The sequence below is a fragment of the Solanum lycopersicum genome, chromosome 5, assembly GCF_036512215.1.
Source record: "Solanum lycopersicum chromosome 5, SLM_r2.1".
Taxonomy (NCBI): domain Eukaryota; kingdom Viridiplantae; phylum Streptophyta; class Magnoliopsida; order Solanales; family Solanaceae; genus Solanum; species Solanum lycopersicum.
This window is the reverse complement of record NC_090804.1, coordinates 64,821,094-64,846,523: the sequence shown is the minus strand read 5'-3', so window position 1 is coordinate 64,846,523 and position 25,430 is coordinate 64,821,094. Positions and strand designations below refer to the sequence as shown.

Genomic DNA, 25,430 nt, shown 5'->3' with positions numbered 1-25,430 from the left:
AATTTAGCGAAAAATGTTGATCATTCAACTATTCCTCCCACAAAAAACAAGTTAGGTTAAAATATGTGTTTTTTTTTTCTTCTAATATATTATTTGATAAAAACTTTACAAATAAAACAATACTATATAACTATATAACTATATATATATATATATATATATATAGCACGCGGGTTGAACTCTGAACTTTGTGGGTTGAGCCTAACAAAGCTAAAGGACCAAGTGATGCTGGACTAAAAAATCCCGTTCCTAAATGGGCTAAAAAAATTAAACATAATCTTACTTAACTCAAGAATTGAACTGGCCTCGCAGATCAATTCCATCTCAAAAGCTCTAATTCCTAATATACATCACATATACACATTTAAACTTCAAACATCATCGGATACCATCATATAAATATTTTGTTTTAGATCAATAGACACCATATACAAGTCTCCCTTCGTGTCACTATACTACTACAACAACCTATTTATAAGATAGCTAACTTTTATAATAAGATCAATCGTAAATCTAAATTGATTCTTGAAAATATGATTAATCCTCTAGGCTATTCTCCGTAACAAAATTCAATATTTGCAAATAATAATATCCAATTACTTAACCTCTCTATTTTGCTAGTAATAAATTTTGATTAGATTAGTCATTATCTAAAATTAATTCCTTTTTTACAAAGTCTTAACCCTAAACCGAAAGTAACGCTCAAACCAAATTAAAACCAAATCACAAAATTAATTAAAATCTCAAATTCATGAACACAATAGCACTATTATCGTCTTCAATGGTTCAGCCCTTAATCATATAGCCATGGACTCCACTCTTCCTCTTTCTCAATCAACCCAAATAACTCAACCCATTTTACCCTCTTCTCCTAATAAACTCCCTATCAAACGCAAAGCAACCGACGACCCCTTTACCGGCGCCGGCGCCGGTGATGCCAATGGAGGAGTTGGAGAAATGGGTTCGGACCCACCATTCAAATTTCATAGAATATGGACTGAACCGGATGAGATCCGGTTTCTTCAAGGTCTACTTGATGGGTCATCGGAAAATCTCTTCTTCCCTCGTGATCTTAATGTTTTCTATACTCGTTTTTCGAATACCATGTCGCAGCCTTATACGAAATCTCAGCTTTCAGAGAAGCTTCGTAGGCTTCGGAAGAAGTTTCGGGTTATTTCTTCTCGTTTGAGTAGAGGGTTAGATAGGTCGTTGTTGTCTCCTCATGATCGTGCTTTGTATGATCTATCGAAACAGCTATGGCATCCTGATTTTTCTGATACATCGCCTTTTAATGCTGAGAAATCGAAGAAATCGAATTTGGTTGGGGTTAAGGTTAGTTTTTTGCCGAATATTTATGACCCAAATCGATATGGTATTGTTCCTTACCAAGATGAGAATGGGTCGAACTGTAATGGGGTTTCAGTGAATGAGGAAGTGGAACAGGGTGAAGAAGAGAAAGAGAATGATGGTAATATTGAGTTTGATGATGAAGATGGGAAGTTGAGTGAGGTGAATGTGGAATTGGATACAGGGGAGATAGGGGATGAACGCGTTGAATTCAGTCGTGTGAATGGTCCGGTTCGAGTTGGAATTGAATTTGGTGTTGGGGATACTGCTGCAAAAGTGGTAATGGATGTGTTTGATGAGTGTTTGAAAGATTTTAGAAATGGAGAAAGATCAAATCTTGGTGGTGTTATGAAGGAAGCAAGCTCGAACGAGTTTGAAGAGAGGTGGAAGGAACAAAGAGTCGCGGAGTTGAATGTATTGGCTCGTCGTATGAGGTTGGTACTTGAGCATTCTCTTCAAAGTCTATGAGTAAATGTGTTAAAAACTGTATATGGTTTGAGTTTTGAGTTTAGATTTCCGTAGTAGTTTTTTTTCCCGCTCATATAGTAGTATTACTACCTTTTGTTCAAGAAATTTTGTAAATTTATGGCTAAAGAAGAGGTTTCTTTTTCATAGGGTGTTATTCTGGCTTGCTACTATTTGATTATCTTTTTATCTCGAAATGTAAAATGAGTTCAGAAGGTATCGGCTTAGGAACATGTTTAAAGAGAATGCAGTAACTAGCCATGTTTCGTAATTGATTGAATTGGTATGCTACTGATTGATACACATAGTTTTGTTTGAAAACGTAGTTACTGGCTTGTTAGTGATGTGTAATTGTACAGTGTGTGTTGATAGAATGCTCGGATGACAGTGGTTGTGCAGGTTATCGATCCTGTTATGTATGACTTGCGAATGTTAGTGTGTTTCACAAGAAGCTGTGATGGCATGAGTTGCGACTCAAGGTCGTTTTATGAGATATTAGGATAGCATATAAACATAATTCACCACACTTTATCGAAAAAAATCAAACATAATAAGTTGAAGTTACAGTAGCCAGAGAAACAATCGTAGCGTTTGGACTGTGATTATGATACCAAATATGCAGTGGTCCTGTTTGTGTGGTTTTAGAGTTGGCATGAAAGCTTAAAGGTCCTAAATTTATGAACATAGTCCCCCGGGGAGTCGTCCTGTACCTCAGGTAACTCAACGAAACGATTTCATAAATGGTATGGTCAAGATATGAATCTTCTCTTCTCTTTACTTCTGATCTGTCTTCCCAGATTCTGGTTATTGTCTTCTGTTCTGTCAGTGGACATTGCCATTCTTTAGAACTTGGCTTGTCTTCTTCCAAAGCTGAGCTAAAATCTATGTTGCTCGGACTGTCAAAAAAAATATTGTCGACATGATGAATTCTCAGAAAATGTATTACTTTTCGAGGATCAAACACGTAGCTAGTGATACATTCAAACTTTTACAAGTGAATTTTAGCGCAAGTAGTCTAGTCATGCAGATCGTGAAAATCGAGAAAGTAGTTTTGTAGAGGCGCAGTTTGTGTTGGACTAATTAACTTTTTAAAATATTTAATCAAACTTCTAAAAAGAGTTTTGTATATCCAAAAAGTTTGATAAAAAACAAGCTTTTCAACTGTAATACCAAAACGCAAACAAAATGAACCAACTAACATTAGTTGACACAATCAATCCAAACAAAATAAAATACCCAAAAAATGGCTCTTTTTACTTGGTCATTATAAAAGAAAAAGTATAAATAAGGAGCTATTTCTTATCTTACTAATCTTCTTACGTTCGTAATGATGGGTGGACCTACAGGTAAGCCAGGGGTTCACTCGAGCCCCCTCGATAAGAAATTACATAGTATATATAAGGTAAAATTTCTGTATTTATGTGAATATATATATATATATATATATATATTTTAAACCCCCTCAACGACAAGAAAAATGAGATAGCCCTGTGGTAGTTTCCTTTGAAACTATGCGTGACGTCCCGGGTTTGAATCCCTTGGCTAACATTTTCCTTTTTACTTTTTGTACTTTCAATTTTTTTTTTCTTTTTTAGTTTCGATTCCGTTTTTTTTTTAAGTTTTTTATTTTAAAAACAAAACATGTTAAAAGTGTGGTTTTAGATCCAATAGAATTCAGGGTCACATTTCCTTTTTTAAAAATTATCGACTTATTTACACATTTATACTTTTATTTTTCGGCCCCTAAATGAAAATTCTGAATCCATCACTTTTTGTAATCCAAAAGAGATCCTTTGAAACAATCTTGGGCAGCAATGGAATTAGGAGTACTATAGGATGTAATGTAAATATGGTAATTCACATCAATTTTAAGTCCAATACTTGCATCAATTCAATCTCTTACAAGAATTTGGTCTATTGTCACAATTCAATTTGCAAATAAGTTTAGGATTTAAACTCTAGTTTGCTACTTATCTTTAAATATCTGTGTTCTTATTTTTGTAATCATATCCAAACAAGTTCAATAATCTTTTTACAAAATTTAAGATAGTTTGCATCCAAGAATATGAAGTACAACTATGTTTTCAGCCCTTGAAATTCAACAAATCTTGAAATCATGAGACATAGTAGTCCTCTTCTTGCAAATTGCAACAAAAGATTACCTTCTAAATCGATATAGATCCATAACTTGAACTTCAAGCGCTAACAACTAAACTCTAAATTCAAAACTTGTACATATTCAACGAATTTCTTAACACAAATACAAGATTCAGGACAATCTTACTAGCTCCAATCGAACCGTACGTTGCCTTCTAGTTCCATTCCTCATTGAAAAACACTATTTTTGTTTCTTATTTAGGTCAAATGTTTGGTACTTTGCATCATCTTGGATAAAACTCCACCAAATACAAGTAAGAGGAATTGTTGTAGCATGCCAAAGTGCATGTGCATCTATTAATCCTGCATATGGAGGAAAGTCACAATTCTCTAAGAACATAGCAACTCCACTCCCAAAAACAACTATCCATATTTTGCTTTTAGATGGATGTTGACTAATTCCAGCCCAAATTGCCCAAATTAGAAGCTGAGCAACACCCATTGTAACACAAACTTTTGTATTCCATCCTGAGAAAAGTTTCAAAATAAGTATCAAATGTGAAGAGTAATATTCATAGAGAAAACATAGATGAGTATAGTCTTATTATGCACATGACTAAAGAAGGGGCGGATTCAGAATTTTGAGTTTATGGTTCTGGACAAATTGTTTATGCATATTAAGCGGATTTTTTTTAACACAAATAAAGAGTTTTGGACAAAACCACTGAATTCTGTCGAATCTGTAACTAAAACTCTAGCTCCACGTACCCCTTGGTTGGAGGTAAGTATAGTCACGTCAGCAACTCACTTTCCATAATATTTTGTGTGATACAATAAAGAAGTAGAAAAAATAATGAGATGGTGAAATTACCATGGTCCATTTGATAGTTGTTGAGGTACAAAATATGAGTAATTGTAAAGGCAAAGAGTGGAGAAGAAGCCAATACTCTTGCAGCCTCATTATTTACGTTGAAACTTCTTAGTATTGATATAATTAGTGAAAATCCAAGTAATGCCACAGCAGATGTGCAATCTAACTTTTCTGTAATTTCCATGCCTCTGTAATAAAATTAAATGAATTAAATACAGATTCTCTATTATTATGAAAAAAAAATATTGAATAACAACTTACACACAGTATAGTGGCGGATTCAGAATTTTGGATGTTTGAGTAGAAAAAGTGGGCTTTGAAATGTACCTATACTTTTTCACACACATATATATTTATAACGAATATTGATACGTTGACCTACTATTTAGCTCATCTTAATCCAAATAACTTTAGTTTGACAAGTAATGGACCCCACCACTTTGTAAGCTCGCACTCATTATAAATTGTCTTTAACTTTATCAGTTCAATCCGTCCATTTGACACCTTAATTATGACAAATAAACTCACCTGCTGTGGAAAACAACACTCCAAACACATGAATTTATAGACAAGAAGCCATAAATATGCCACAAAGCAGCATAATTATAGGATCTCTTCTTATTTAGGTTGAAAAATGACAAACATCCTTGGACATTCTTTGCAAGATTAAGTGCTGAGAAAGCAACTGAGAGAGGCTCCTGGAAAGTCAAGATAATACAATTAAGTTATATACATTGACATTAAAAATTATAAGCTATATATGACGTAAAAATTTACGTATTAAAGAAACCAATAAATATACAAATTAATGGTGGAAATTCGATATTAATAAAACACAATTCAAGTATATCACTAAAAGGATTTGTATTTCTAAAAGTGTATCATTGAAAGGCTAAAGAATCCATCCTAAATAGTAACACGTAACATAACTAACATGCAGGGGTGTACGTAGCATATCTTATAGTAGCAACCTACACCCTTGCATTTTTGTTGTATTATTTTTATCAATCTGTGAGTTAACGTTTATCATAGAGATATATTTACAACTATCTAACAAGTTTCACGATTGTGTAAAATAATTATGACTAACGTATAAAACTTAGGTCCAAGATTCATAAAATTACAAACCTGAAGTCCAAATACTCTTTTTAATGGCCATTTACCATAATATTTGACAGGTCCAAATCCAAGTGAAGATCTTTTTTTCTCTCTTTGAACCATGCAATGGTACTTGCAATCACTTGGACAATCCCTTTGATTTAATTGCATGTATAGAGGCTCTTTTTGGCTATTTAACAAAGAGCCATCTAAAGAATATTTGCAATGTTGTAAGCATATTTCTCCAGCACATCCAGTCTTTTCACATTGCACAATACATGCCCTACACTCATAAAATTCAAAACTTTAGAAGTGGTCATGTTTTAAATAATGTGCTAGATGATGAAACACAATTAAATGAATTCTTGAAATTAATGACTATTTGTGTTTAAACTTGAATGTGAGAAAATCAAGAGGTAGCCTTTTAAAATAAAACTCAATAGTTTTGATTCATATCATGTATATATGTAAAATGATTTAATATGAAACATGATAAATAAACATGAGTATTGTTAACTTGACATCAACTGACAACTATGATCTTTAATTTTGAGTGTATATAAGTAGATACTTAAATGATTTTAGTGAAAAGGACCAAAAGAAATCGAATAAAATTTCAGAACGTTATTAACGCGAAAAAAATAAATATGAAAATGATCCAATATGTTACCTGTACAATGGATCGATATCCCCAATACTTGCATCAAATATTCTGAAAAGACAAGAAAAAGATACAAAGAAAATGACCCAACAAAGATCTGCCATCTTATCACTATTTCAAAAGACGAAATTCAAAAACTCAAATGTCATTTTCTTTTTCATGAATCAAGCACGTCGAAATATGTATGTTTATTGATGATGAAACGCAAAATCAAGAGTGTTGTGAGATTTATATCTAAATCACTAAATTGTTTGACTTGAAACAAATTTTAAAGCAGAAGAAATCATGTATTTGTCCAAGAATAACGTATTTGAAAACGTTTTTTAATCCAAAAGAGATACGTTGTGAGCAATGACAAGAGCTGGAAAATAATTTGATCGCTAATTTTAGGCTTTTTTTATTCGAATGACTGATTATAAGCATGTTAGTAAATGTATTATGGAATAGAGGAAGACCATAAATTCAGGAAAAAAATTAGATCTTGAAGTCATATTGGAACTCATGTGTATATTAGTTATGGGAAAAGTACAGTAAAATTATGATATATACTTTTATAAGCAAACTTTCTCTCTTTTTCTAAAATTACTTTTTATCTTCGATCTTATTTGCTTTGAATTATTCATTTTTTGAGTCGAGGTTTGATCACAAATAACCGCTCTAATTATAATATAAAAATACGATTTGCATACCTTCTATCCTCATAAATTCAATTCGTGAGACTACTTGCTTTTTTATTTTAATTGTGCGTTAAATATGGTTAATAAATGTTACAAAACCAAATCATGTCTGAAAACAGTTGCTAAAGTCCCTTCAAATTTCCGTTGCACCATCATTTCTAAAAACCCGATACATCTGCAAGGAGAAATCATTTTGAAACTTTAGAAAATTATTTGATAAATACAAAATGATTTCAACAACAATCACTATAAAATATGCCACGAAATACTCTTTTTAGTTCATATTAAGTGAATTGTTGGGTTATTACGACACATCTTTTTAAAAAAAATATTTAAAACAGAAATTTAAGGTTACTTACTATTATCCTTCTGATTAATCATAAATTATTCTATTAGAAAACGTAAAGTAGTTTTAAACCTCATCAAAAGGAAGGATAAATAACACTACAACAAAAATAACTTGTAGCGGCATTAAGTCTTTACATTAATAAAGAGTGTTAAAGTCTTTATCGACATTAGTTAAATGTCATTAAAATCAATGTCGTTAAAAGCTTTAGGGACATATACGAAATATGTATTTTTAGTGACACTTAAGAATTACTTCCCGTTAATAATCATTTTTATGTAGCGTAAGAAAAAAAAAAGAGTAACTTTGGAATGGTCCAATGGTTTGGGCTTGAAAATTGAGACTTCTATGTTGGAGGTCTGAAGTTTGAAACCTCTTGGTAATAAAAGCAAGAATATCGCATAGGTTACCTCTTTTATTGGTTTGTGAGGTATTGCACAGGACGCAAATATTATAACAAAATAATTCAGATTTTTTTGCTTTTTTATTTTTCCCTCCCATTTCATTGTTTATTTTTAGTTTTCATTTCCATTAATTACCTGGAGATGATTTTTGACTTGTATAAGTTTGAGATATTTGATATCTATTAGCTCCAATATTGATTGCGGATCAGCCTCTAAAAATAAAGAAAAAATTGAAGATTAGACTTTTATATATATAAGGAAAAAAAACAAAAATATGAAAACAATCATTAAATCGTCAGGTTATCAACAACTTTTGACTTATGGACAGGTTAAATATAAGATGACATCTAAAAGAGAAAAAAACAAAAATATTTGTTAAACTTGTATTATATTTAATATTAATATGAGTATAATAAAATATTTTTAGGTTAATCATTGTTCTTTTCATGAATAGTGCTAAATTCAAAATAAACAATTAAAAGTGGACCAAATAAATAAGGCAACACATGTGAAGAGTGATTATTTGTCTCAGACTTGTAAAATATTTATTCTAAACATTTAAAATTTTGATTTTCATTTCTGTGATATTTCAAACTTGAATTATTTAACGTAAACAAGGAAACATCTCAAACTTGTAAAATATTTATTCTAACATTTAAAATTTTGATTTTCATTTATATGATATTTCAAACTTGAATTATTCATATATAATGTAAACAAGGAAACATGAGTTCACCTGAATCGAATATCACCATGAAAATATCTGTTGTGGTATCATCTTGTGATACAATTTTCTGGAAAATGCTATGGATCTATTCAACATGCTCTGTTTTTTATTAATGGTCTTAAGAAGTGTAAATATATAATAAAGTTGGACATGTCTTTATAATTATTATTGGTCATAATCCAGCTGGAAAATGCACTTATAATATATAAATTTGTTCTTCTAACTTTATATGTATGTATATTATGCCATTAAATAAATAGACATATTAATCGTATGTGGCGTCCTACAATGATAATTTTATATTTTATGTGGCGCTCTATGTGTATATTACGCTATGTAGGACTTGTGTATCTATATGCTTATTCAGCTTTATATGAATTTAAATATCTACTTGTACGCACTCAAAATTGAAGGATATAGATGCTAGTTTAAATCAAGTTAAATGAAATATTATGTATTATATTTTTATTTAACTAAAAATTATATGATAAGTTTTAGTACACGGTCTAAAATCAGAATTAATCAATAATTGAGGGATCAATAATGTTATTCTACCAACAAAAAAAAAAGTTGACAATTCCAACACCTCACTCTTTTATAGCAGAGCAGGAAGAGGAAGGTTAACTCCAACAAATTATTTTTGAAAAAATAAAATAAAAAGAGTTTTAGAGAGATGTCAATGAACACAATCACAGAAGAAGATTCAGATTCCTTTGATTCTAATACAAATGCAATCATTTACGGCGTTTATGACGATTCTGGATCTGGTGAAAGCTTGATCTCTGATCCCAATATTCCTTCCTCTTCATCGTCTTCATTCGAAGACAATGACTTCCTACAGCAGCAGCAGTTGATCTCAACTGCTGCTGCTGTTGACAGTGTTGGTACAGTTGATTTGACTGTACCAACAAATGCATCTTTCAGCTGGATTAGGAATAATGATGAGCCTAAGGCAATAATGATATTTAATGTTGATTTCAGGGCAATTTCTTCACAAGTCAATAATGAAATTGAAGAATTGAATTTAGAGTTTTGTGGGAAAAGGGTAAGAGAAGAGGAAAATGATGAATTTTTGGTGAATAAGGAAATGAGAAGAGAGCAAATGGTATATCCATTAACATTAACACCATCAAATTGGTCCTCAATTTGGGATGGAGATGGAAATGGTATTTTTGATGTGCCACCGTTGTCACCACTTTCAAGTTTTGATTGAAGGAAGTACTGGAACAATTTCGATCTTGCAACATTATGAAATATATCCCAAATGTTCATCAAGTTTAGAGCGTTCTCAACACTTCTTCTGGCTTATTTATTAAGAGAATCATGTTTCTACTAAAGTTTGAAATCATTTATTATGTCATGTGACAGATTGAAATGTATATAAGTTTAGTTAGTCTAGAGACGTTTTTCAAGCTATGAATAGTTTGAAAATAAAAATAATAATTTGTTGCGAATTTTCTAAGGGAAGCCCTCGGAAAACTCATGTTTTTTGATGGATCTTCTTCGTGAAATTTCATGTAACTTAAAATTATGGGAATGTTTTGAGTCTTGTTTGCTTTTATATTTCGCAGATTTAAGTTCTTTAATTATGTACAAATAAAAATAAATGTGGAAATTTTGTTTGACTAGTTAATAACTCGAAGTTAGTATTTTTTGTATTAAAAAGGATAATTAAGTGATCATAGTGTAATAAGACCTAAAGGACTACTCATTGTAATAAGACCTAGAGGATGAGAGAGTATTACTTATTGCAATTTCCATATACTTTTACCTATGTATTAATGTGTGTTAAAAGTAAAGAATTCAGATGAACTCCGTTAGAAAGTTGTATTGGCCCTTGTGTGAACGCAAAAGGTTCTGTACTGAAAGACCATTGGGACCCTCTAAACGTGGAAATTATATTATGGTATGAAACCAAGAAAATGGAGAGGAACAAAAAATAATCAAGAAAATTGGACTTCTGAAGAGTTGTATAACAATATAGAGAAGATGTAAATAAGTATCTTCTTGTCGAAATAGTGGTGGAATTAGAAATTTCACAGATGGTGCTCAAAAGAAGCTTAAATTGTTGCAACAAATGAGATTTTAAATTCAAGACCTCCTTAAGCCTAAATTTTTTTAACCCTTTTAACTCCACACTCTAGCTTTTAAGTAACTAATTTAAAGAATCAAATCTGTTCAATTTTGTCATCTTCTCTAATTTTGAATAGCAGAAATAAAAAGTTATAGTAAGTTGATAAAATATGATGATTACAGAAAAATATTATGCAATAGCCAATAAAGAGTTGTAAAAATCCCTCTTTTTCTGCATAAGTGTCCTGTTTCTTGCATTTTTTTTTATAATTTGTTGAATTGAATGTTTGTCTTTCTCTGTGTTGAAGATCCCACATATCATCATTATCAACATTTCCCAAAACTTCTATCTCTCTCAGCCCCACATTTTTGTGCTCAACTCAAAAAGTTTCTGTATGAGCACAATCCTTTTTTTTGGGTCAAGTTTCCCCATTAAACGACAAGTTTTTCTTTATTGCTATAAAATTTGAGTTTTGGGGGTCATTTTCTTTGAAATTTGTGTTATTTTGCTTCCAGAGATTGAATTTTTCTGTGGTGGAAAACAGAGATGACTGGATACCCATGTCCAAAATTGTTTAACTCAATGACCCATTTCAATTTTTTCAAGAAACTCAAGCATTTGAAGCCTATTGAGCCATTGTTAACACTTTTTGGGTTCTTGTTTTTTGTTCTTGGCTTATAATTATTTATCTTCTTGTTAGATTATAGAACTGTGGATACTACTGGTTCTCACTTGCGTGGGGCATTCTTTTTTTGTTACCTGGTTCGGTCTTAATGATTCTTCTTTAGTACCATAAAATAGTAGTAATAGAAGCAGAAATGATGATAAAGTGGGGTTTCTTGAAAATGATTGTGATATATTTGATGGGAATTGGGTGTGGGATGAGAGTTATCAATCAGAAGATTGTATGTTTTCGAATGGTAGACCTGATAATTTCTATACCAAATGGCGTTGGCAGCCTAAGGATTGCCCAGGTTTGTGTTTCAATCAACTGAATACTTGACATCTTCATATACGAAGATATAATGAATCTGTATATCACCAATCTTAATGGTGGCTTACAGATGTTTTTACTTGATCGTTGAGCATTACAAGTGTTATATTTCTCTGGTTATAATCCGTGAATATTTATGTAATTGAATTAGTATTAGTTGTGGCTCTTGGCCGTTAATGTAGGGAACTCAAAAATAGAGTAATTAAAAAGAATGGTATAAGGGACAAGAATGCTCCCAACAGGGCTGAGGACAAATTGGACAACTACAAAGCTACTGAAAAAGATAGAGAGATTTATTAGATTAAAACTTTGATTGATAATTTTTCATTATCTGCGGATACTTTTTTTTCAAATATCGTAATGTAGGCAAAATACAACACTATATAGTGCAACATGTGAACGAAATATGTGTGTCTCGCTATGTATACAACCATTTAGCTCGCAAATATCTTTCAATGTTGGGCCCGTACTTGCACGGGCCAAAGTCTACCTAGTTTTAAACATAAATAATCAAAAAGTTATTAAATTTTAAAAAACTAAAAATAGTTTTAACAGGAAAGAGGCCATGAACCTCTGGTCTATATTAAATGTATTGTTGAATTTTTGACAATTTTATCATAGGATTGTACCCTCTCAAAAACACTTATATTATCAAATGTTCAAAAATAGATTATTGACATAGTTTTCTATGGAGTGAAACGCGAATAATTTACCAATAAAATTACTAAATTAGTAATATGTGTTGGTTGCCGAGAAACAAAATAAAAAACATGGGAGAAGTCAAGTTTGGCGCCGGTTTTTTAATTCGATTAGGTGTGTGCATTCGGTTTTTTGATTCGATTTTATACTATTTAATTTGTATTTTTTGGTTTTTGATTTTGAAGAATTGTAACTCAATCCAGACCTAAATAAATTCGTTTTGGTTTGGTTTTTCTCTTTTTGATTTGGATTATTTTCGATTTGGTTAATAAGTTATGTCAATAATTAGAAACATAACAAAATTATTTGCAATTTAAAAGATTTTATATATATATATTGATTTCTTAAATATATTTTTAAATATAAATCACAAGTAAAACGTAAAACATAATACTTAAAAGTATATCAATTATAGATGTTCAAACATAAGAAAATAAACTAAATCATAATGAAAATAACTAAAAAGGGACTAAAGTGGTAACTCCAACTATATATATATATACACACACACATATATACATATATATAATTTGATTTTTTCAATTTTTCGATTTTCATTTTTCTAAAACCGAAATCAAATAAAGTAAATTATAAATCCAAAACCAAACCCAGAATCCAAAAACCAATCCAAATTATAATTCGATTTGATTTGATTTTTCGATTTAATCCAAATAATGCATACCCCTAACAATAATTTTTTTAAAAAGTACTTTGTCATAACCTATATTTTAAACATAAATAATAAAAAAAATATTAAATTTTACAAAATGAAAAATAGTTTTAACAGGAAAGAGGCCATGAACCTCTGGTCTATATTAAGTGTATTGTTGAATTTTTTTTTTTTAATCACTATTCAAATAATTGAAATTATCAAAATTTAAGAGATCTTAACTATTTTACTTTAAAGAATAATATTAAACCTTTACTTTTGTCTTTAATTTTTTATCTGTGTAAATTTATACCTTGGGATTTGTGCAAAGTTACTTCCACCTTATTTAATTTTGTTTTTTTTTAATATTTTCTTCGCAGGCTTTATTATTCATTCTTTAAAATATATTTTTTATTTTATTTAGTTTAAATATATTTGTGCGTGCATTTTCTTGATTATACCATTTGTTTTTAAAATTAAATTTTCATCTTTTTAACTTCAAAATAAAACTCTCATCTTATTTAAATTTTAAAATTTTCATTTTATTTAGCTTAATAATAAATTTTTTATCTTATTTAATTTAAAATAGAACTCTCATATTATTTAGGTTTAAAATAAAACTTTCGTCTTATTTAGTTTAATAATAAAACTTTTATCTTTTGTTTTAAAATAAAAGTTTCATCTTATTAAGCTTAAACATATAACTTTCATTTTTAAGTTTATTAAAGTAAAATAAATTTTAGGCTTAAGTCATCAGCGGCCCCTTAATGTTGTCCGCATAATTCACTTAGACACTTTAATTAATACTATTACTAATTGAACACTTTTACCTATATAATAATCGTTTCTATTAGACATTTTTTGATAATCAACAAAAAATGTGAAGAGTGTGTGATACACTTGCGGTGATGTGGCAACATGTCTAATTAAAAAAATAACATTTGGCATTGGACCCAAAAATTATATAAAAGAAACACACATTTAATATCTAATTTTTTAAAAAAGAAAAAACAAATGAAAATGTCAACCTATTCTACCCCACCTTACCCCACCCCACTCCAACCCCCTTTCATCTTCATCTTCTTCCCCAAAACACATTCTTTCTCAAATTAAAAAATCTTATTCTTTTCAAATAACTTCAAGATTAATTTTTTTTTCATACTAAGTGTGAAGAAGAAAGAAACTTTTGTTGGCGGTTATTCAACTCTACATCGATGACAAAATAAAATTGATAGCTTCAAAATTATTTCTTTCGAATTTTTTTATATCATTTTTGATAAATTTAATGACCAGATATGAATTTGAGTAAAAATCTTTGTTCAAAAATTGTGATAAATAATTCTCGGGTAACTATTTTTATACGTAAAAATCATTTATCTTTTTTCATCTTCTTCATACTTGCTCCTTGTTTTTATGAGATTTGAAATAAATCATACTAAGACTTTCTTACAAATCCGAACCTTTATAGTTGATTTTCATTTATCTTTATATTTGGAAAATATAAATTTTTTGTATATAAAAAAAGAAAAAAAACAGTATTAGAGCTAAAATGAAGAAAGTTTTGTAAATTAAGTTATGATGAAGATGATAGATAGGGAGTGTGATATTTTCTTTTTTGAAAAAAGTGTAAATAAAGAAGAAAATATTTTTTAAGTTATTAATAATGCCAAGTGTCAATAAAAGAAGAAAAAATGTAAAAAAAAATAAATGAAAAAGACACTATTTTAAGTCTTTTCACGCGCTTTAGGGAAGTGCAATAAATAGTTTTTGCCATATCAGCATTTTGTGTCTAATAGGTACATGTTTTGAACAATTTAGGTGTTCAATAGGTACAAATCTCAGTTGAGGTGTCTAAGTGAATTATGCGGACATCTTTGAGGGGCGGTATATGACTTAAGCCTAAATTTTATTATTAAAGTTATCTTCATTTTAATAGGTATACAAAATTATTTACTTAAAACTATGTAATTAGTAGTGGAGCGAACATTTAAGAGAAATCAAAATATAGGTATACAAACATAAGAAATAGGCAAATAAATTCAACTTATAATGTATTCATACATAAAAATGGTATCTCTTAAATATATCTTCTAATATAAATCACAAGTAAAACCTAAAACTGTAACGACCTGTTTAGTCGGTTCGAGCAGTAGAACTATTTTTGATAAAAACTGATTGGGTCGACGAATCACATGACGGACCGTCATGGTCTCGACAGACCGTGATGGACTCCGTCGTCCCATACTTGTGTAAATTTTTCTACTGCTCTCCTCATTACCCTCGACGACAGGTAGGACGAGCCGTCACAGGCACGACGGTCCGTCAAGGGTCTCCGTTCCAAAACACTTCAACTCTGAAAATCTGGGTACTGGGAGCGACTCTCTGAACTCCACGACGGAACTGCAACACAGACCGTCGTAGACACGACGGACCGTCACAAGCTGCGTAACCCCGACTGGGTCGGATTTCTGCTAAAAGTTTTAAAGGGGTGTTTTGGACTATTCATGATTATAATTATGGAATTAGTGGGGTAAGTTTAATAATTTATTTACTTGGGGGGTTAAAGAAGATAATCAAGGGAATAAATAGTGGGTTACTTTTATCATCTTTTATAATTGATTATATGATAATTAGGGTAAAAGAAAAAGAATCTGGAGAAGAAACATAAAAAGAACAGAGAGGGAGAACGAGCGAGAAAGAGAGAACGGTGAGGAAAACAAAGGCATTGGGAAGTAGCTTGCTTGATCACGATTCTTCGGTGGAGGTAGGTTATGATTTATTTCTATGTGATAGTTAAACTCTAAATAGCGATCGATATGTATTGGGTGGTATTGTAAAGTCTTCTATATGCTTAATTGTGTGTTTGTATATTGTGATTGTGTAATTGTGGTGGTCAGAATGATGAGACTGTTGAATCTTTAATCTTAAATCCTCTCTATTAAGATGGCGCCTTGACATAAAGAAGGCTTGATGAACTAAAATAGTGAGATAAATGGATCGGAGTGTCACGTTCCGACACGGTAGCATTAGGGGATTGGGTGTCACGTTCCGACATAGTAGGACTAGGGGACCGGGTGTCACGTTCCGACACGGTAGTATTAGGGAATCGGAGTGTCAAGTTCCGACACAGTAGCATTAGGGGATCAGAGTGTCACGTTCCGACACGATAATGATAAAGAGAATAAATCTTGAATTATGTTAATATACTCAAATTCAAAAAACCTATTTCCCAAATGAGTGTAGTGTGGAGGCTTGAGTCCTCATAGGTGTGCTTGGTGTTGTTGTCAATGGTTCTTATACTTGTTGATTGTCACCTGTTAAGTATTACGGTTGATTTTATATTATTATTCAGTATATATTGTTTTCTATTTTGAGTTGGCCGATGATACCTACTCAGTACGTGTTCCTTGTACTGACCCCTACTTGTAATTTTCTTCTTTGTTATTTGTGGAGTGCAGCAAGCGTGCCATCGACTTCGACTCGTCCTCAACTCTAGCCAGTCTTCAGCACATCAGATTTCAGGGTGAGCTATTATTCCTAGCTCGTGCTGGATTCTCTCCTTCATGTCGTGATGTCTTGAAGTTCGCACATGGACCATCTTTTTACTATTTTTTTTGCTTCTTAAATACTCTTAGATTTAGAAATTCGAGGATAGATGTTCTTGGTGTGATGACTTTCAGATTTTGGGAATAATAAGTATTTAACTTTAGAAGTTGATTTAATTGGTTTCGTTAATGAGTTTTGGAGCTTCCGCATTATCTTTACTATTTATAAATGTTTTACTGGTAAATGTTGGGGTTTAGATTTGTTGGTTCGCTCACCTAGGAGAATAAGTGTGGGTGCTACTCGCGGCTCGTTTTGGGTCGTGACAAAAACGCAATATTTAAAAGTATATCACTTATAACAATCCAAACATAAAACACAATACTCAAGAGAATATCAATTATAGATGGTCCAACATAAATATACACCAAATCACAATAAAAGACAACAATTCAATTTTGATTTTTTATTTTTTCTTTACTTTAAAATCCAAAACAAAACCAAAAATGCAAAAAAAAAGAGGTAAATTATTAATTTAAAATGAAATTAAAATTTAATTTGATTTGATTTTTCGACTTATTGCAAATATATAGTTCACAACCCTAGTTAGTAGTATTCATAAGTGAGAGCCTTCTTCATCAAAATTTCTTCATCTTCATCTTCATTCTCTCATCTCTTACCCTTTTCCCACCAAACTTTAAATTCAATTCTTCAATTTCACTATTGACTTTTGAAGAAAGTGCCCTGAAGTCAACATTAAATATCCTTACCTCTCCCTGATTATTAGTATCGTTATTATTATTATCATTATCATTCATAAACCAATTAGACGATGCACATGATGATGTTGTCAAATCATCTATCCCATCACCGCTACCATCAACATCAGTCAAGATTTGCTTCTGCAGTTGGAAGTCATCATCATCGTCTGAAGATGATGATGATGACATATTGGGTTCAGAGATCATGCTTTCATCAGATCCAGAATCATCATAACCGCCTCCGCGAATGATTGCATCTGTATCAGAATAAAAAGAATCAGGATCTTCTTCTGCGCTTGTACTCATTCTAAAAGTGTCTCTTCTCTTCTTTTTTTCCCCAAAATAAATTGCTATTGTTACTTTCATGCTTTGCTATAAAAGAGCAAGGACTTGGGCTCTTTGGAAATTGTCAACCTTTATTTTTTTTTGTTGGGATAACATTTTTGCCCCCCTGCACTTTGTTTGAAAGGTAATATTTTGTATTATATTGTGTTGTATTATTTGTGTTACATTGTACAGTATAATATTCAAATAGATTATACTATTCTCATTGATTAATTCATATGATCATAATTTAAATGATAAATTTACACAAAAATTTAGGATATGGGGTAAAGCTATTGTGAGAAAGTAGGATGATATTAAATAAAATTATTATTTAATAATACGTAAAGATAAATTGAGAAGAAATTTTAAAGGTAATGACACGATTTCACCAAATTGGTTTTTACATAAATGAATTTTTTTGTCGTTATCAAACAATGAATTTAAGCGATACGATATAATAAAATTTAAGAAACAATTAAAATAAACATTGTATTTAGACTAACAATATAAATGGTAACATCTACCAAATTGTTAGGGAACTTTGATATATATGGTTCGAGTTGTGTTAATATTAGTAATGATTGAAATTAGTTATGAGTGAGTTTATGCATTATCACTACTAAAAAAAGGCCAAAAAGAGACCTAAAAAGAGACCTCAACGCTAGGTCAGTAAAATGCAGGTCACTTTTTTACAGACACCTCATGAGGTCGCCAAACGGAGACCTCACGAGGTCACCAACAAATAATCTGATTTTTTACAAAAAGGAGACCTCACGAGGTCACTATTGTATTATTTAATTTAATTTTATATTTTTTATATAGAGACCTCATGAGGTCACAATTTTATAATATTATTTAATTTTATATTTTAATTAAGAGACCTCATTAGGTTGCTAAGATATTATTTAATTTAATTTTATATTATTTTAAAGTAGAGACCTCATGAGGTCTCTTTTCTGCATTTATATTTGGAGACCTCACAAGGTCTCCATTATGATATTTACGGAAAATATAATGCAGAAAAGAGAGTATAAAATGTTAATTAGAGACCTGATGAGGTCTCCATTTTGAAATAGCTGAAAAAATTAATACAAAAGGGAGACCTCATGAGGTCTCTCTTCTGCATTTATAAAATAGAAAATGGTAAATAGAGACCTCATGAGGTCTCTAATGTGAAATATTTGGAAAAATTAATGCAAAAAAGAGACCTCATGAGGTCTCTATTATGAAATATCTGGAAAATTAATGCAAAATAGAGACCTCATGAGGTCTCTTTTTCTGGAAAAAAACTGGCAGAAAATTATTATTTCTGCGGCTTCTCATCACATGTCATTTTAATTCAGTATCCAAATCAAACTCAAAGAGCTTCAAAAACTCAATTGAAGCAATACATTTACTAAATATTCTCTTATCAACTCAATTGCAACTCACTTCAACATAATTATATATTAAACAAAAACCATGATATCCATAAGTTATATAATACATTCCAACGTTATCATGTATTCACAAAACAAATAATTCCCATCACAAAATTATAAAGTTAACAAAATGATTCCATAAGTTAACTATCACAAGTCTAAACTTCACTAATGTGGTAGTGTGTTTGCCACATAATCATCACTTTCTTCATCACTACTCTCATGGGTCATATTTCTTTGTTGACCATACATTGGATATTGAGTAGGTTGAGATTGAGGAGGTCGAGGAGCGAAAGTGACATCACCAGAACAAGGGGGAATCCCTCCTGAGGCAAGTAATGCATCAAATTGAGCCTTAAGACCCGCAAACTGTAATTCCAACCGCCTTTCCCTAGCCCGTGATTCTTCGGCTTGGCTAGATAGCTCAACAATCTTTTTCTCCATAGCCAAATTTTTCTTCATTGATTCATCATGATTTGAACTATTTAGGCCTTCAAATTCAGAAGAAAATTCACGAAAGATTTTATGCGGCATTCCATATGCATACCCATATCTACTCGGCCCACAAGTCAAGTCTAACCAAACTCTCTCATCCTGTTCTTGAGTAAGTGGCATACCTCGATTTTCTTCAGGCAGAGTTTGTTGTAAATCCTCCAAAACTTGAAGATATCGATTCTAAATTGAATGTTATCATATGAGAATATAAATTTAGAAAATAAGTAATTATTTTTTAAAATTAGAGGCTTACATAGGTCACTTCAGCTCGCGGTTCAACCCACACGTCTGGATCTTCAGAATTTTTCTTCTTTCTAATGTGTGTTGCCTTAAATGCCTCAGCTTGAGTTATCGGTCTTCCTAGTTCCTTTTCCTACATAAAATAATAAAGTTATAATCAAGAGTAATTAAATATTAATACATAAAATATATAAACACAAAGAAAAATGATACACACCAATTTCCTCCTCACACTTCCTTGACTTTGAGCCCCACTTGTGTGTAGAGAACCACCCTTAGTAGATGATCTTGCCTTTTTACCGATCTCACTCATCTGCTTAAATCTTGGATCATATTTTCAATGCACGAGTAATTTTGTCCAATCCTCCGGTAGAACCCAGCTAGGTTTGCTATTATCTCTACGAGCTTTATTAAACAAACTAGCAAGAGTATGCGTAGCTTTCTTGTGAAAGTTTGCACAAATTTTGGCCTCATGTTCCGGACGCCAAGCACATTGTTTCTACAATCAAAGCATAAATTATTTTGTTTGATAAGTATTAATGAAGACAAGTATTTTAATAGTGTTAAACAAATAAATTCTAATATACCCTGAACTCCAAAAATATTTGTCTCTTGAGATTGCTAGGGAACTTGCCCCATGTAGGATAAGCATCTCTATAGAGTTCTTTGATTGTCTGAGAAATGATCCCCACAACATAATCTGGATTGAAACTGTAATACAAAGTTTTAACATTTACAAGTTAAAACAAATAGAATTAAATCATATAATAATAAACATACCATATTTTTTTAAAAAAAATTACGTGTAGCCTTCAGGCTCAATGACAAGTCTATTATGCATGTCCCTCATGCCAACTTGTGTATTGTCATGACCAGGTGTATCTGACTGATTTGTGGTAGGAGTGTTAGGCTCAGAACTATTACCTTGAATGCGAAGACTCGACATCATAAGTTGTGAAGCAGATGATGCTGATGGTTGTGAGTCTGCAGTGTTGTGAGTATTAGTGCGAGAGACACTAGACGTTGGTCGATTATCCTCTTGAGGCAAAACACTGTATCCCTGTGGGGTAGCATTCCCTGATGTGGTCATCATCAAAGGTACCTGAGGGGGTGGCTGAGTATATTCCAGTGGTGGATGCATATAGGTCGAAGGAGGAATAACACGTGGAGGTACGGTCCGCCTAGAATAGCTATGTGGCTGAGTGTCTTTTGGTGGGAGAGATGTTGTGTTGTCTGATCTTATATGTATACCTGTTTGTTGTCTACTAACCATACCTTCTTTCTTTTTTTTTCTTTTTGGGGCCATTATCAATATCTTTATTCTTACATTTACCTGTCATCTAATTAGTAACAAAAACATTCAAGTCAAAGGTTGTTAGATATTGAAGATATGAGAGACAAACATCATCCAGTAGCTTTTCTAGTAGTTCATCACTTTTTAAAATAAAATAAAGCCACAACCACAAGTACAAAATAATATCGAAAACAACATCCAACAAAAGGCACACAAGAACATATGAAGTTGAAGTTATTGAAATTAAAACAAAAGGCACACAAGGATAGATTAGACGCATACAACCTCTTTAACCTTGGTATAAGAGGTAAGTAATGCATTGCCTTAATAGGAACTTTCTTCCCACTAGCTGTCTGTTTATAACGACATTTTCCACAAAACTTACACGATTCTAGATCAATATCATCCTTATAGTATAACATGCAACCATTTTCACAACAATGAATTCTCATCGATGACATTCCTAACTTTGATACCAACCTCTTTGCCTTATAGAAATTATCAGGTATCTCTAGATTTGGGTCAACTAAATCATGAATAAGGTCAATCACAGAGTCCATTGCCCCTTGAGGAACACTCCAATCTGATTTGATATTTAATAATCTAACCGCAATAGACAACTGTGAGTGTGGACTCCCCTCATATAAAGGCCGAATAGCAGATTCCAATTGTTCAAAGAAAATTTTACATTCAACATTAGGAGCTTCTTCACCTTGATTAGCAAAATCAAAATCAGTGTATTACAATTCACATTGCTACTACTTTCACCAGGAACATAATGTTGGAATACATCAAAGTTATTATCAATTTCTCCATGACTAGTCCACACAATGTATTCTTTTTTTTAAACCCATTTCGATAGATATGAAGCTCAACAGCATCTGGTTTTTCATAATTCAAACATTGACATTTATTACAAGGATACTTAATCATACCACTACGTTGAAAAGGATCTAATGTCTTTGCATACTCCACAAAACCAATGACACCTTCTACAAATTCAGGTCTTAGCCCCATTCGACCAAAATTAGTCATATTATACATCCAACTACGATCCATCTACATAAGAATCATAAATTAAATTTGTCAAGCACTAACACAATAGTTACAAATTTAACTTATTAACCAACTTAACAAATTTCTAAGTCTAATTAGTCTAGTTTTAAATAAATTCTAATACTATAGTAACAAGTTTAACTTATTAACTAACTTAACAAATTTCTAAGTTTAATTAGTTTAGTTTAACTTAATACTAACACGACTTAAAGCTAAGTGTCAACACTAGATGGACACAAATTGATTTTCAAAAGAAAATCAATTTTGTCATCAATAGGGTCAACTAGTGTTGGTACTTATGCTTAACAAATAATTATATCTAAAATTTAAAGCTAAGTGTCAACACTAGATGGACACAAATTGATTTTCAAAAGAAAATCAATTTTGTCATCAATAGGATCAACTAGTGTTGGTACTTATGCTTAACAAATAATTATATCTAAAATTTAAAGCTAAGTGTCAACACTAGATAGACACAAATTGATTTTCAAAAGAAAATCAATTTTGTCATCAATAGGATCAACTAGTGTTGGTACTTATGCTTAACAAATAATTATTTCTAAAATTTAAAGCTAAGTGTCAACACTAGATGGACACAAATTGATTTTCAAAAGAAAATCAATTTTGTCATCAATAGGATCAACTAGTGTTGGTTGTTAAGCTTAACAAATAATTATTTCTAAATTTAAAGCTAAGTGTCAACACTAGATGGACACAAATTGATTTTGTCATCAATAGGATCAACTAGTGTTGGTACTTATGCTTAAACAAATAAAATATGGATTTAGAATTTGAAACTTACGAGATTTTATAACGATCTCAAATTAATATACATTGTAATAGAAATAAAAAGTCCTAATTCACGTGAAACCATAAGTAGTTGTACTATGCGAAGATATTTGCATTTTGTGGCAAACTATACCAAAACTTGGACACAAATGGATGCTATCTACTTAAATGAGAAAAAAATTGCAAGAGAATTCATGGGATTTAATATTTCCTTACCATCCAGAGAAGATAATTATTCATTAGATAAAAAGTTAGAATCTCAACAATAAATATGAATTTGTTATCGTCGCTATGTACTTTGACATCCCATCCAAACTTTCAAATATAAGTTCGATATAGCAAATAATGAAAATGGTTTGTAACATATCACATGAGTCCACAAGGTACAAGTGATGATTCAAAGAAATTCATGCCTTCAACATCTTGTAGCAATATTAAATTACATATGATTGAAGTTAGAGAGTTGGGTTCAACTATTGAGGTTATTTTATTTAGTTTCAATACACATTTAGTTTCAATAACCAAAAATAAATAAATTTACCTGGAGATGGAGGCGTTGTGCTGCTGCTGAGGCGCTGCAACTGGCGGCGGCTGGTGGCGCGAGACCTGGCGGCGGAGCGAAAAGGTCGACAGAGAGTGAGGGTCGACAGAGATAGCAATGCGAGAGGGTCGACAGAGAGAGAGAAAGAGAGAGGCGGTCGACGACGAGAAAGAGAGAGGCCGTCGACGATCGGCGACGAGAAAGAGAGAGGCGGTCGACGATCGACGACGAGAAAGAGAGAGGCGCGCCGTCGACGAGGTCAGTGAGAAAGAGAGAGAGGCGCGCAGTCGTGTAAAAAAATTAAGAGAGGGAAGAAAGAGTTATTTTAATTTTGGCTAGGTTTTTGGTTTTGTCTAAGAGACCTCATGAGGTCTCTAACTTTTTAACTATTCAATTAAATTAAATTATTATTTTTAATTTAACAAGTATAGACCTCATGAGGTCTATACTTGTTAAATTAAAAATAATAATTTAATTTAATTGAATAGTTAAAAAATTAGAGACCTCATGAGGTCTCCAATTTTATGAGAATTAGATTAAAAAATTAAAATTTTTAAATAAGTTAGGTAAAAAAAAATTATTCATTAAATTGACCTCACGAGGTCTCTCCTACATTAAAAAAAAAATTAAAAGATATTAATTTAAATAACGACCTCACGAGGTCTCTTATTATTGACCTATTTTTGAGGTCTCCATTTTTAGGTCTCTTTTTGGTCTTTCTTTAGTAGTGTATTTTATTCAATTATTAGTTATGGATGGATTAATTTATCCAGATTTTTAAAATAATACTTATATTTTCTTATAACTAATACAAATATTATTTATGCGGATTCTTAAATTGTCAATCAACTATCATATTAATTTATACATGAAAAACTTATATCTGTTTTGATTAATTATTTATCAATTCTGATCTTAGACCATATATTAAAATTTATCATATTTATTTTAGCAAATTAAAATGTGTTTTTTTAATTTGATCTAGTTACAAAAAAATGCATATTATCATCAAACTTAAAAATCAGTGTAATTTTGCCTTAACTTATATAGTTATAATACATATGTAACAATGGTTAATAAATTTGAAAATTTGTGAACGTGATAAACTAAGAAATCAAAAGTGTAGATGTAACATATCATTAGAATTAGAATTAAAATTTAATTCGTTAATAGCTGAGGGACAATAAATATTACTTTTTTTTCCTTTTCCATGTATTGCTTGATAGTTGATATCCATTTTGAAATACACCCAATATTTGGCTAAACGATTTAAATAGACATACATACATATCATATCTATTAATTCGATCCGTATTTTAAATAATTACTTATTATTTCACTATTCAATAATTTTAGAATCAAAACTTGGTTAGTGAAAACAAAAAGGTCTTAGTCTTAGTCATTAGAATTAGTAATTGCCAAGAAAATTACTTATCTATCCTAAGCTAGCAATGTTCAAGGAAATGTAATTAACATCCAATTTTATTTCTTTTTATATGAATTTTCGTTTCAATTGGTTGATGTGTACCTTTCATACGAGTAAAAAAATATATAGATTGCACTTGGTAGGAATGACAATATATCGACAACTTGGTGAGGATGACTTAATGAAGTTAAAATTTTATTTGAATAAAAAATTTAGATTTTTTAAAGCTTCATTATTGTGTTGTGTGTTATTTAGTAGGGCGTTTGGTCATGCAATTTCATTTCATGATGTAAAATTATGAGATGAAATCAATGTTTGAATCTGTAAACTAATTGATTTGATAGTACTGCATGACAATGGAGCTTGAGAGAAAAATGAAGAAGGAAGAGAGAAGATACTATTGAATGAATGAGAATTACAGCTGTACA

At 31.1% G+C, this 25,430-nt stretch overlaps 3 protein-coding genes and 1 long non-coding RNA gene across 4 annotated transcripts; 1 reads left to right on the top strand and 3 right to left on the bottom strand.

The window, feature by feature from the left end:
- Window positions 1–559: 559 nt before the first annotated feature.
- Window positions 560–1,959, top strand: LOC101261031 (probable transcription factor At5g28040). The gene has a single exon (XM_004240210.5). The coding sequence runs from the start codon at window positions 808–810 to the stop codon at window positions 1,813–1,815; it is 1,008 nt and encodes a 335-aa protein (XP_004240258.1). The 5' UTR covers window positions 560–807; the 3' UTR covers window positions 1,816–1,959.
- Window positions 1,960–3,879: 1,920 nt separating this feature from the next.
- Window positions 3,880–6,915, bottom strand: LOC101261333 (uncharacterized). Its single transcript, XM_004240211.5, has 5 exons — window positions 6,549–6,915; window positions 5,909–6,161; window positions 5,309–5,478; window positions 4,781–4,968; window positions 3,880–4,437 (listed from the first exon to the last, which is right to left on the bottom strand). Exons 1-5 carry the CDS (start codon window positions 6,641–6,643, stop codon window positions 4,151–4,153), a joined length of 993 nt encoding a protein of 330 aa, XP_004240259.1. The 5' UTR covers window positions 6,644–6,915; the 3' UTR covers window positions 3,880–4,150.
- A 325-nt stretch (window positions 6,916–7,240) lies between these two features.
- LOC138348626 (uncharacterized) lies at window positions 7,241–8,234 on the bottom strand. Its single transcript, XR_011221413.1, has 2 exons — window positions 8,102–8,234; window positions 7,241–7,391 (listed from the first exon to the last, which is right to left on the bottom strand). It is a non-coding gene; the product is annotated as an uncharacterized lncRNA (long non-coding RNA).
- Window positions 8,235–19,134: 10,900 nt separating this feature from the next.
- On the bottom strand, window positions 19,135–23,985 carry LOC138348615 (uncharacterized). The gene is made up of 6 exons (XM_069298165.1): window positions 23,577–23,985; window positions 20,821–21,236; window positions 20,484–20,607; window positions 20,114–20,395; window positions 19,910–20,029; window positions 19,135–19,836 (listed from the first exon to the last, which is right to left on the bottom strand). The coding sequence occupies exons 4-6, from the start codon at window positions 20,207–20,209 to the stop codon at window positions 19,330–19,332; spliced, it is 723 nt and encodes a 240-aa protein (XP_069154266.1). The 5' UTR covers window positions 20,210–20,395; window positions 20,484–20,607; window positions 20,821–21,236; window positions 23,577–23,985; the 3' UTR covers window positions 19,135–19,329.
- Window positions 23,986–25,430: the final 1,445 nt, after the last annotated feature.

Bases quoted from the DNA above. Each gene is read 5' to 3' on its own strand.
- LOC138348615 (XM_069298165.1), bottom strand. From the start codon at position 20,209: ATGAGTGAGATCGGTAAAAAGGCAAGATCATCTACTAAGGGTGGTTCT. The intron at 20,030-20,113 runs GTGTGTATCATT...TATTTTATGTAG, and splicing joins GAAGTGTGAGGAGGAAATTG to GAAAAGGAACTAGGAAGACC. The intron at 19,837-19,909 runs GTAAGCCTCTAA...CATTCAATTTAG, and splicing joins CGCGAGCTGAAGTGACCTAT to AATCGATATCTTCAAGTTTT.
- LOC101261031 (XM_004240210.5), top strand. From the start codon at position 808: ATGGACTCCACTCTTCCTCTTTCTCAATCAACCCAAATAACTCAACCC.
- LOC101261333 (XM_004240211.5), bottom strand. From the start codon at position 6,643: ATGGCAGATCTTTGTTGGGTCATTTTCTTTGTATCTTTTTCTTGTCTT. The intron at 6,162-6,548 runs GTAACATATTGG...TTATGAGTGTAG, and splicing joins GATATCGATCCATTGTACAG to GGCATGTATTGTGCAATGTG. The intron at 5,479-5,908 runs GTTTGTAATTTT...TTGACTTTCCAG, and splicing joins AAAGAGTATTTGGACTTCAG to GAGCCTCTCTCAGTTGCTTT.